We start from the raw sequence: 13,221 nt of genomic DNA on the forward strand, positions 1-13,221 counted from the left end.
GCTATCTATCCTTACTTCATTGAGACTCTGCTTAAATATCATAAGCTTTCAGAGGACTGCCTTTCCATGCTTTGTCTTCAGAGATTGTTCTTGCCTGACTTTGAATCTTTTGTTGGTCCAGAGATATCATTTATCTTCTTTCCCATCTACATACACAAACACCGGCACTTGCTCATATGTGTACACCAGAACTAAAGTACCTGGCTGGCAGTCAGTGGTCTTTCAGAGAGCGCAAGGGATGGATGGAGGGAAGGGCAGATGGGTCAAAAGCTGTGTTGTGTATGTGGAATGATAGAAGTTGTAACTTAGGAAAATTAGCCTGACAATAGGGACAGAACATATCAAAGACTGGCAGAAGTCTAGATGAGCAGAGGAGCATTCATTAAAAACCCCATGAGACCCCGTAGCGTTTTCTTCCTTGTTCCACTATCCCATAGCTCAGTGGTATCGTAAGTGGGTATAGCTCCATTTCATGGATGACGTTCCAGGTATTTAGAACCCTCCTCCCCACGTCCCCTTCTATGGTTCTGCTGTTTCATTCCCTGGCTGGTTAGAGTAGAGGGTTCCAAGAACAAGGATGGAGAATATAGCAATCATGTCTAAAGCACAATCAGAGCAATTGAAATGCTAGGTTAAAATAGCATTTTAGTGTAGCAGTTGCGTGTGATCAGCCAGGAAGTAGCGTTTAGGTGAAAGTATGTCTCCTCTGTGTTAGCATTCATAGCGTGTTAGCAAGGAGCCCCTTTTAAGGGGCACATTATGTAAACCTCATGAAATTACCTACAAAGTGGACATCATTTTTTCCTATAATTATGTAACATTTTAATTGAACACATTTCAAATTTAAGCATTTCTAGGTGTAAGGCTGTGGTTATTTGTGTAGTTAACCTGTTATGTGTTTCACCTAATAAATGTCTGCTTCCCACTCAACTAAATGTTCTCACTTTGAAGGGCGCTAACATTCTATTAACGGATAACGGCCATGTGAAATTAGGTAAGTAAATCAGAATTCTATTGCATGCACAAAGCTTTTCTAAAATGTAGCTGGATTTGGTTTGGGTTTTTGTTTGTTTTTCAGGACTATAAGTCCCAGATCCTAGATCATTCCCAGGGACAGCTTCTTTACTTTTTCAATGGTGATCTCATTATAGGACCAGTCTCTCTCTGTCTGATTTCCCTTCCCCTAAGCAAGGGTAAAGTTTGTCCTTTACAAGAAGCAGATTTTTTTTTTTTTTTTTTGCAAAGATACCATGAAATAATACTCACTAGATAACTCTTTTACCTCTAAACCTAGGGGTTGGGCTTCTAGTAGGGAATCTTCATAATATTGTAACCAGAAATGAGGACAAAAAAAAAAAAAAAAAGTAACAATCCAGTAACTCCAAAAATCTTACATCATTTATCCAACTTTGAAAAACAAACACACTATTATTTATATAAGAATATACTTTAGGGGTTGGGGATTTAGCTCAGTGGTAGAGTGCTTGCCTAGCAATTGCAAGGCCCTGGTTTCGGTCCTCAGCTCTGGGGGCAAAAAAAAAAAAAAAAAAAAGAATATAATTTAGATGCTAAGTGTTGCTTTACTTCAAACAGTAACTTATAAGGTATGATTAAAATAAAGTTAAAAACCAATGAATTAGTATGAGTTTAAAACAGGAAAAGTGTTCAGCATAGTAACTTTATTAACTGGTTACAAGAACATAATAACAACTGTGGAATAGTTATTTTGAACTATTTAGGACAAATGAAATTTCAAAATAGGCATTTTTTAAAAATAAAAACGATAATAGGGCTCAGGATGGTAGCTGGGGCATCCTTGCCCAGAATGAACAAGGCACTGGGTTTGTCCCAGCTACGTAGTATAAACGACAAACACAACTGCTCTGAACTACATCTTCATATAGGACTTCTTCAGATTGAAAATATTTATCTAGTAATTAATAAGATAATTTCCCTAACAGCCTGTCAGTAAGGGAAAAGCAGAAAGGATTCGCCCTTTTCTGCTCCAGCCTGTGCCCTTCGTGTCTTCTTATTGAGCAGTTTCTATGAGCAGCTGACTTTACTGCCATGTTCCATACCTTCCATACCCTCAGGATGGATTTAGAATCGTCAGGCACACTAGAAAGTGTGACGGCTGAGCAGACTTAAGGATAGTAAGTCTCCGTTAGTGGTCAGCGTTGGCTTCCGCTGCAGACTGCTGTGGATGTAAGGCTCTGCGTAATGTTGTGTTTCGGTGTCTGTTCAGGCTAGATAGTTACCAGTGGGCGTCTTCATCTGCAAATGTCATTCCTGCATCTGGCAGAGAGTGAAAAGAACTTACGGCTACTCAAAGGGCCTTTCTAGTAAGGCTCCTAGAAACTAGACATGATAATATCTCTACGTGTCAGCTTCAGTTCTCCTGAGCACTTTATTTCCTATCAAAATTATTTGATTTTAACCTTTGTTATTTGATTCATGTTTATTACATGGGAATCCATTTGGTTGTGCTATGTACTACTTCATGGTATTTTAACAGCTCATCCAAGTTAAAAAGTGTTAACATGTTTAAGATTGTTTCATTCCTGTGAAATTGATGAAAATGGTTATTGAAAGTCACTGTAGGTATTACCTTAAATGTTTTTTTCTCTCATTTTTTTTTAATAGCTGATTTTGGAGTTTCTGCACAGATAACAGCTACAATTGCCAAACGGAAGTCCTTCATTGGTACCCCATATTGGTAATTTTATTTCAATTTGTTTAAATTTTTTTTATTGTCCTGTCATTATTGGATACAGAGTTTCCTTTAAAAAAATGGCCTAAAACAGATTAAATGAAGGTAATCAGCAAGTTTAGTGATTTAGGCACATATTCTTAGGGATTACTTGCTCAAAAAAATATCCTACATACTGGTTTTCATAAAGCAGGAAAGCATATAAAGTTTCAAACTCTTGTTAGGTTTGCAATGCTTAGCACAGATTTTAATAGATGTTTTTATGTCTATCCTTTTTTTCTGCCTCCGTATTCTAATTATTACATTTTTCACAATTTTCAACACTTTGCTGGTTTTGGTGTAGCTGGGAATTGAACATAGGGCCTCAAATATGGTAAGTACACAGTCCACCCTTGAGCTGTCTCCCCAAACCTGTTTTCAGTTCTGGTTGACTGTGATGAAATGCAGGTTTCTGGGCATTTGGAATCTTACATGCCAGGACACCGTTCAGTTCTTCACCTTCTTTCTTGTAATGCCGTCTACACATCTTCCTTTCTGGCCACACCTGTCTCCTAGATCGTCTTTACATCATTCATTATTTACTCCTTCGTTTTGGCCACTGAACTGTGTGCTGTGTGGCTTCACTGAGCACTGACAGCAGTGGTAGGCAGGAACAGTGCTGCTTTGGTTTTTAACACTGCATAGACTTGCTTGCCGTGCCTTCGGCCGTGATGCTTCCGTCACTCCCAGACATCTCTAGTCCCACCTCAGGTCACAGCTGGACTACTATGTTTTTCAAGCTGGGAGCATGACAAATGTTGTTTTTTATATTGATCTCTTTGTCTGTCTGTCTCTTTCCTCTCTTTTTCTCTCTCGTTTTTTTGAAAAAAGGTTTCTCTGTATAACAGCCCTGGCTATCCTGGAACTTATGTAGACCAGATATCTGCCTGCCTCTGCCTCTGGGATTAAAGGCATGTGCCACCACACCCAGCTCTTGATTTGACTCTTTATCAAATACAAATTTTAAAATGTCAACTAGTGCTAAAATGGCTTTTATTAAAAAAAAAAAAAAAGCCCTTACAGCTCTGTCTTTTGTTGTATCTAGCACTAGCCATTATTTGTAGACTTTGTAGTAATAGATGAAGGTTTCAGCTTGTTCATTTGTCTTCCAGTTGTCTTTGTCTTACAGTGTTCTTGCTGAATCAGTTAATAGTCTGCCATTACTCTTCACTGTTTTCCTGAATCTTTTTGTTTTTTATTTGCTTAAATCTTCTCTTAATCTTCTGTAAGACATCCCATTCCTTCTCACATTGCCCAGTTCTGTAAGATGTGTCTGTATGATTTTCTGTACCTATAAAACCTGTCAAGCTGTTAGTCCTTTGTGTGTGTGTGTCCATTTGCAGGAACTTAACTGTATGCCAGGCCAGCACTTTAGAGTTGAGCTACATCCCCGTTTTGCTTCCTGGTATAATCCTTTCTGGAGTCTTCTCTCCCCTTTCATGCTGGTCTGTGTATGCTCAGGTGTAGCTCTTTAACAGATCATTGCTCTGGGAGCTCCTTTTTTGCATTCTAAGACTTCCTCTTTTACCTTTTTTGAAATCTGTCTTAGTATGTTTGTGGTAAAAAGTGTAAAGGGTGTAAAAGCTTCAGGACTTCATATTTCTGGCTTCACATTTGATTGGGTGTAGAGCACTAGGTTAGAATTTTGAGGCATTGTATGTGTGGCTTTTCTATAATCCCATGGGAAGCCATCATGTTTCTTTAACCCCTGCTTCCCCACATGGTGATGCCATATATTTTGATATTCCATGATGAGTCCTGGTATTTTTAACTTCATACTTTCATTCATACTTGTCATTTGGATTTTACTTCACAGATGAATGTCCTTCACATTATAGATGGTCCTCCTGGGAATTACTCCATTAGTACTGGCTTGGTCTTTTCTGTGCTGTATTTCCTCCTGCTTTCTCTGGGAGTTATTAGTTATGTCTGGGGCACTTGAATCAACCCACTAGTTTTCTCACTTTCTCCCACTTTATTTATTTATTTGGGGGGTTTTCTTTTGTTTTGTTTTCTGTTTTTCTTCTAGACAGGTTTTCACCATGTAGCCCTGGAACTTACTGTGTACACCAGGCTGGCCTCTGCCTCCAAGTGCTGTCATAAAAGGCATGCACCACTCCGTCCCATTTCTCCCACTTAAAAAAAAAAAATCTTAAGTTCAAAATGTGGGACAGTCTCTGAATTCAAGGTTAGCCTGATGGTCTGTCTACATAGCAAGTTGTAGGCCTGCCAGTGTTACAAGGGGTCAAAAACAGTCTTCAGATTTCTGCAGGAATTCCTCAGCTTTTTAAAAGATTCATACTTTTCATGATGGAGATGTCCCTCAAAAGTTTAAAAACCATTTCATGTTAGTTAATGCCAAAGAGAAAAATGCTACAAGCTGGTTCTAGAACTGCCTCTACTTCCAGTTTTGGGGAGTCTGAAGCAGGAGACTCATTGGAGCCCAAGAGACTGAGGACACCCTGGAGCAAATTGAACCTGTCTCAGACTGCGAAAGCAAACGTGACTCACATCTCAGTGTGTAGTAAAGACTATTTGGCCTGGTGGTTAGTGCTCCCAAAGTGAGCAGGTAAAGGGCACTAGGAACTCAGTATTCTGCTCACAGATCTACTTAATTTCTGAGTAAAGCCTGTCCTATTTCTACTGGTCCTCATCCTGTCCAAACAAGGAAGGAGTCATTGCTGGGGCTCAGGGGATAAGGGTAGGAATCTGGGAGTTAACTATTGACAGGTTGTGCTGTTCCTGTCCTCAGCCAGCCTCAACCTGACTTTTGTTACCTTGAAACTCTACAGTATGTGGGTTCAGTCTTTGAGGCTAGCCAGCTGTGAGTTCTCAACCTCTGTATCCTTGGGTGCCCATCTCCATGCTGTGTTAGTTCTATTCCCTGTCGTCTCTCTGTGGTTCCAAATAAGGTATGTCTCCTAGGACTTCAAAAGGTATGTGTTGTGTTTCTCCTTAGTCTGCTTTTCTGGCTCTGCTTTGCTTTCAGAGAAGAGCAAGGATTTGAAGAGAATCCATTTTTCTTTCCAGGTACTCTCTCCCCACTTTGTCTTAAGCATCCGGGAGAGCACACACATCTTTGGAGTCTCCCTGATTCTGTACACACACTCAGTTAGTCTTTGCTGATGAGCACTGATCTTTACCTCCAGCTCCAGACGTTAAACACTTAGAGTGGGAAATCCCTGGGAGCACATGAAGCTGTGAGTTAGATAGGGTTGTTCCCTCCACTTTGTCTCTGCCTAATACTGTGCCTTTCCCACCTTCATCTAAGAATAGAAAATCTGTCTCACACAGTGATTAGGAATTACTCAGGAAAGTTTCCTAAAGCAAGAAAACGAAGAATCAATAGTAAACGCACCTTGGGCATCTCATCTCACTTGTGATGGTGAAGTTTGCACTTACTCAGCAGCCTTTGGTGAAGAGCCAAAGCCCTTTCCTTTGAGTTGATCACTTGCTTTTATTCAGCGTAGAGTTCCATGAAAGATAAGCATCAAGATAAAACAGACTTCCACCATCAAGAAACATTTCCTGGCACCTATGCCTCACCTCTAGAGATTCCTCTGACCTGTCTCTGTAGCTCTTCTGCCCCTTCTTCATGTGTCCTGCATATGGAATCACACCATGTTCTAACCTTATTTGCTTGACTTTCTGGTTGTCTTTATAAAGTTGTCCTTAACAAGTTTTTCTGAAGCATTCACTTTAATTTTGGGCCTTTAATTTCTGCCTTTATAATAAGAGTGTTCATCATATTTCATTAAATTATGTATTTGCAGTAGCAGGCAACCCTGAAACACTGGCCCCCAGATGCGTGGCTCCCATGTGAACGGCAGGAGCAGAGCTGCACCGTGGCCCTAGGTAGGGCCTGTGCTTGCTGAGCTCAGCCACTGAGTGCCTGCCCCGCAGGCCTTCCCTATGTCAGTGACTAAGGACCTAGCACACTTTAAATCTTACTTTTCTTATCTTGGTTTGAATTTTCATGAGTGAAATTTTTAGATCAAAATTTAAGACCAAGTGTTTTGAAAGTTGCCTGTTTTTTACTTTTTATTGTAACTGACCTGGGTATCCTTCAGTTCTGCTGGAAAACAAAGGAGTGTTTGTAAGGCACCCACTCAGTGCTCTTTGATCTGGAAGAAGTTCATGTTTTCTCAGTTGTTTTCAAAAGTGTGGTTTGGGATTTCAAAGTTTGTGTAATTTGAAAATTAATCATTTAAACAAGTCAAAGTACAATTAGATGAGAACAGTAACAAAGTTAAAAGGCATTTTAAAAAGTTACTGAATTTGGGTTCTCCCTGAATAAAACATTTTGAAAAGGAGTCACTCATTTTGATAACTTATTCATTATTATATTATAAACTTTTAAAAGCATTCAAAAATTTATAGTAAATATAAATTAAATATTAAATGTGAAAATTCTTACAGCCCCAAGAATGGTAAAATAAACACAATATGAAGTTGTAGGTTAGTGGTGTTAGCATTGTATAAAACAGTTTAGGGCCATTTGTTACAAATATTATTTTGTTATGGAATTTTGGAGAAAAGAGCCCAACACTCAGGGAGGCAGAGGCAGGCAGATCACTGTGAGTTCAAGGCCAGCCTGGGATACAAAGTGAGTCCAGGACAGCCCGGACTACACAAAGAAACCCTGTCTCTAAAAGAGAGAGAGAGAGAAAGATCAGAACATAAACAATTTGGGGCAGGTTACTGTCATACTGGTAAATTTTCATGAACTTTGTAGTTAGCTAACTGATGAAGGAATCACTAAGGAGGCTGAGATGAGACAAGAATTCTGGAAAAGTGGGACTTTTAAATATGGTGTATCTATTTTCAGATGTCAAGGACTAACTAGAACTTAATTTAGCTACTGGCAAGTCCGTGTGCCTCTGGTAAAGAAAGTACAGGAAAACACACTAAACACGAGGTTCTGTGTCCTGGCTTATTTCCTTCAGGATGGCTCCAGAAGTCGCGGCTGTTGAGAGGAAAGGAGGGTACAATCAGCTGTGTGACCTCTGGGCAGTGGGCATCACTGCCATCGAGCTGGCCGAGCTCCAGCCACCCATGTTTGATCTTCACCCAATGAGGTTAGTGTGCCCACCCTAAGCCCAGTGCAGATTGATGTATAGTTACTGTGTCGTGAGTTTATTAGCCTTGCTGGGATTAGATAGGAATGTGTTCCTGTTTTTACAATGTTCAGTGTTGCAATGTTCAATGTTTTATTTGTTTTTCAGGGCATTATTTCTAATGACAAAAAGCAATTTCCAGCCTCCTAAGCTAAAGGATAAGTTGAAGTGGTAAGCATCTTTATGTGCTGACTTTATAGCAAGATGAGCAAAAAAGGAATTAAAATATAGACATTTAATTTTCAACCTTTCTTAGGTCAAATAGTTTCCATCATTTCGTGAAGATGGCACTTACCAAAAATCCAAAAAAAAGACCCAATGCAGAAAAGCTACTACAGGTATTATTTTACCCTGAAACATTCATTTTGTCACAAGATAAGATGTTTAATCAAATTTCTAAAGTATTTTATGTGTTTTATAGCATCCCTTTGTCACACAACCTCTGACAAGGTCTTTGGCAATAGAGTTGCTGGATAAAGTGAATAATCCGGACCACTCCACGTACCATGATTTTGATGATGATGACCCAGAGGTAGGAATTGCTTTACTAACTAGTGCATGCGTGTGTGTGTGTGTGTGTGTGTGTGTGTGTGTGTGTGTGTGTGTGTATGAATCAATGTTAGATTAAACAAGCCATTGGTTGGAGTAGGTGACTAATTCCTTGTCCTAGGAAGTCACTTGCTAGATTTTTCTTACTGGCTACTTGATGACAAAGATGGAAAAGGCAAAACCACATTTAATCCACATGAAATTACTATAGTTACTTTAAAGTGTTCATCTAGGTTGCTAAGTCCTTAAATGAAAAGCACCTAGATGATGTCACTATAATCTCTAGTCTTCTTGAAAGAACCCTTGTACCAGGCTTTGTAAGATACTGGGAGTTGGTTAAGGTTCTGTTGATTTGTTAACAGCTAAATCAGTGATTCTCTACTGTGGAAATAAAAACAAGCCAATGTGTGTTAGAGAGTAAATTTACCCTAACGTGACAGGAACATTGGTATTTGTAGAAACCGTATCTGTTAGCATATTCCTAGCATAATATAGCCGTGTGCCTGAGCTCAGCTCGGTATACGTGGTACCCCAAAATTCTGTTATTGCCTTCAGTTTGATTGCAAGGCACTCAAGAGGATGAGGTGACCTGAAAGAACAAGAATCCACACCACAGTCAGGTAGATGGGCAAATTGTCCTCGGTAGAACCCTTTGTCAATTCAGCATCATCTAGCTCACCATACTGATGAATAGACTCGCTTTGATAAGCTCTAAAAAGGAGTTTGGAGGTATGAAAGTTATGTGTGAAGGATATTTGATCAATACTTGCTTGTGTTTCTCTGTTTGTTAGTGGAAAAGGCTGCAGCAGATTTTCTTTAGGTTCACTTTTTCCTTCTGCCACAGAGAAAGCTGGTTGCACAGTTATTAGATTATGGAAATATTCAGTTTTGAATGTTAATTTATATATAGCCCAGTGAGCATTATTGGGAAGCTCCTATGGATGAAATACATTCCCTAATCTTTAAAAGCTCTGTTTGGAGAGTAAGAAATAAAACCTACCCTCTGTTAGAGAAATCAGAAACAGTCTACTAGAGAACTCAGAGACAATTCCTGTGAGAGAATTCACAGACTGTGCTACAGAGAAACTGACATTGTTGGGCACAGTATGGCCTGGAGGAGATGCAAGGAAGAACCAAAGATTAAAAACATCAAGACCATTTTAAGTTTTATTGATATTATTTTTAATTATGTGTATGTGTACATGTCTGCATGGATATGTTCATGTGCGTGTCAGTGCCTACAGAGGCCAGAGGTGTCAGGTCCCCATGGAGCTGAAGTTACATGTGGTTGTTAGCCACCTGATGTGGGTGCTGGGAATGCACGCGGGTCCCCGGGAAGCACCACATGCCCATGCTTTTAACCCCTGAGCCATCTCTCCAGTCCCACTGGGACATTTAAAAAAATCAGACTCCACGCCCATAGCTAAATGCTTGAGTTTAGTGCCTATTCTTTACCCTTGAGTAACATCCATGTACGATGACTACAGTCACAGCAAGCTTATGTTTGATTAAGAAGACATAAGTAATCTAGCAAGATGCTCCCATGCATAAGAACACTTGCCTCTCAAGCCTGACAACCTGACTTCCATCCTCAGAACCCACCTTGGAAAGAGAACCCTGACTCCCAGAAGTTGTCTTGTATCCTCTATGTGCATTCAAACATACATCATATACACAACACACATGCCTACACATACAACAATATTATTATTATTATTATTTAAAAGTAAAAAACATCTAACCATAAATGCTTATTCTTCCATTTGATGGGTTCCTGTGACCAAGTATTTGAATAATGGATTTCCTTTAGTTAAATAACAGCATACACGATATAAAGATATTTAGAATAAACTTTTAAAGGAAGTTTAAAAGATTAATTAAATTATTTTTTAATTAATTAAATTATTTTTGGATAGTTACTATGATTACCCATGTTCTAGTGTGCCATTGCTGTGACAAAACAGTGACCAAAACCAACTTGGGAGGAGAGGGTTTATTTGGCTTGCAGTCAAAATCATGGTCTCTCACTGAAGGAAGCCAAAGCAGAACAGGAACCTGGAGGCAGGAGCTAAAGCAGACACCATGGAGAAACACTGCTTACTGTCTTACTCTTCATGGCGTTCTGCTTTATTATATCTGCCAGGAATACCTGCACAAAGGTAGCACCGCTCTCAATGCACTGGGCACTCTCATAGTTATTTTATATATATAAAATAATCCATAGGCTTGACTGCTAGCCAGTCTGGTGGAAGCATTGACTCTTTTTGTTCAGACTGGCCAAAAGCTAGCCAACATAACCATTTACCTTCTTTTAAAAGGAAAGGAAGTTGAAAGAAAAGAAAGATTATGCTATTTATATTTTGTAGCATTCCTAGAAAATTTAAGGGAGACCATTGCTGGGGCAGGTACAAGGTTTTTCTGTGGTAAGGTGTATGTGCCTGGTTATACTTTAAAAGATGAGGACGTCAGAGCATCAGAATTCACTTACTAGATCATTGACCTAAGATGAGTTGGCACACATTCTCCTAAAACTCCAGATGGCAGTGGACTTGACCTTGTGCAGAGTGGCCTATCAGTTTCAGTTCCAGGCTTTGCCAAAACAAACGAGTTAACCAGGGAGAGGCTTGGTGCTGCTCCACTGAAGCCTCTTTACAGAAACAGATGCAGGGGTCATGACCAGGAGACATTAGTTTGCTGTGCGCAGCTGCAGTGTGAGCACAGGAAGTTTAACGTGTCCTCTTCCTTCTGGTTCCCAGGAGCATCCTTTAATCCCAGTTATGAAACCAGAATGTCCCCAGTAATGTCATATGTCTATTTATGTACACAATTTTCCTCTGGACACAAACATTAGCTTTCCAAGGATGTTGACACTTGTCTCTAATCCTAGCATTAACAAGATCAAAAGTTTAAAGCCAGTGTTTGCTATATAATGAAATCCTATATGTATATATAAATAAACTGGCTTATGTTAACTAGTGTGTGATTATCATATTTCTATATGTTTTCTTCATGCAAGATAAACATTTTTATTTAGTTCATGCTTTAAAGGGCCTATATTTGCATTTGTGTTATCTAATAATGTAATAGTCATAGAACCTATGAATAATAACTTGAACCAACATGAAGTGACTTATAAAGAATAAGATTTTGTAGATATTTCAAGAAGCAATCTTTTTAAAACCAAGCATGGTTGTGCAGACCTATAATCTCAACACTTAGGAGATACAGACAAAAAGATTAAGAGTTCAAGGCTAGCCTCATCTGTGTAAAAAGTCTGAGCTACATTTAATCTTAAATTTCAAAGAAGCAGCTGGGCATGACAATGCATGTCTGTCATGCCCGCACTCGATGTCGAGGTAAAATCCTCCGGCACACAGAGGTGCTGTTAATTACAAGGAAGGGGTTGCGCAGATGACACAGTGCTTAAGAGTGAGAGCTGTTGCCTGAGGACCCAAGGTTAGTCCTTGGGACACAATGTTGGCAGGAGAGAACTGACTCCCTCAAGCTGTCCTTTGACCTCCACGTGTGCCATGCCATGTATGTGCACACATTCATATACGTAGTTATTAAATGAATAACTGTGGTTGTTTATTTTATTTACAATTCTCAATAAATCTAATGAGTGACATTTTCATTTCTCAGGTCTTTTAGAAAGTAAGAAATGCAAGGAAAGTATTGTTCAAAAAGAAGGTTCAAAGTTATTCATCATTGTTTGTTTCTTTAGATGCCATATTAGGATGGTTCTTACTTCATTGTTGGTTTTGTAAATTATTGTTTTCTCTGCACTTAGAAACTCATCACAGCAGATTTCTATGGTTAGTGCACCTTACATTTATTGAGAACAATTCGTGTTTGAAAGGTCAAGCCTAAATTTTGTTTATTTTTTGAGGATGTGTTTCTGTGGCCTTTGTCTCTCCAGAGCCCCCTCCCTCTGCCCCAGATTCAGAACCCTTTTCTGCCCGTTCAATCTCTTCCTCTTTGGCCACATTAACGTAGATTGTGTCCAATGTGATCTCACTTGCTTTACTTCAGGGTCGGTGTCATGACAGCCCTTTTTCCCAGTGTGCGTTTTTTTGTACAACATCTTACTCCAGACATGTGGGTGGAAGACTCTATTCAGTCTTGGGTCCCCTCTGTTCTCATTCTGGGAATAGTTTGGCCTCTGGACCATCTTTCATTGTCTAGTCTTCTGGGAAATTGATTCCTGACCTGCTGGAGATTTCATTCCCAAAGAGCTTCCTTAAGCCATAAGTTTCAGTCATTCTTTGATATTTTGAGCCCTTGACAGCCCTCACACTGAGGCAAGCTTTCCAAAAGCAGTTTCTGTAAACAGCTCCTTTACAGATTACACATTCTCATTGACTTACCTTTTGCTAGCAGAAATGACAGTGGTGTATCTAAACACCAGAGAGAGAGAACAATGGAATGAAGAACCTGCTTTTAATGAATTTGGGGCAGGGGGTCTGAAAAGCAAATGCTGGAGTTGACATAATTTCACAGTTTTGAGCAGTCTTCTTGCTTCAGTCAGTCCAACTCCTATGTGGCAAAAATAAAATGAAACATTCCATTATCTCCTACCATCTGCAAGTCAATGTGTAGTTAATGTGCTTACAAAGATCTGTGAGTCAAAGAATAAGCTTTAACAACCACCTGAGGGCTGGCTAGATGTTTTCTATTTAGCCTGACAACCCGAGTTCCATCCCTGGGACTCACTTGGTGGGAGGAGAGGACCAACTCTCCCAGGTTGACCTCTGACTGCCCCACACATGCGTGCACAAACATAAATAACTAAAATGAAATGAAATT

The 13,221-nt window shown here is 39.5% G+C and overlaps 1 protein-coding gene across 4 annotated transcripts in view; it reads left to right on the forward strand.

Annotated features, from left to right (window-relative positions):
- The window catches only part of Map4k3 (mitogen-activated protein kinase kinase kinase kinase 3), a 143,164-nt gene that overhangs the window by 82,376 nt on the left and 47,567 nt on the right, over window positions 1-13,221 (forward strand). For all 4 annotated transcript variants that reach the window (XM_060363879.1, XM_060363882.1, XM_060363884.1 and 1 more), the window contains exons 7-12: window positions 952-994; window positions 2,644-2,716; window positions 7,696-7,827; window positions 7,975-8,037; window positions 8,123-8,204; window positions 8,288-8,398. In XM_060363879.1, coding sequence (XP_060219862.1) covers window positions 952-994; window positions 2,644-2,716; window positions 7,696-7,827; window positions 7,975-8,037; window positions 8,123-8,204; window positions 8,288-8,398 — 504 coding nt within the window. The remainder of the gene's footprint in view (window positions 1-951; window positions 995-2,643; window positions 2,717-7,695; window positions 7,828-7,974; window positions 8,038-8,122; window positions 8,205-8,287; window positions 8,399-13,221) is intronic.

This window comes from Meriones unguiculatus, chromosome 1, assembly GCF_030254825.1.
Source record: "Meriones unguiculatus strain TT.TT164.6M chromosome 1, Bangor_MerUng_6.1, whole genome shotgun sequence".
In the NCBI taxonomy this organism is placed as follows: domain Eukaryota; kingdom Metazoa; phylum Chordata; class Mammalia; order Rodentia; family Muridae; genus Meriones; species Meriones unguiculatus.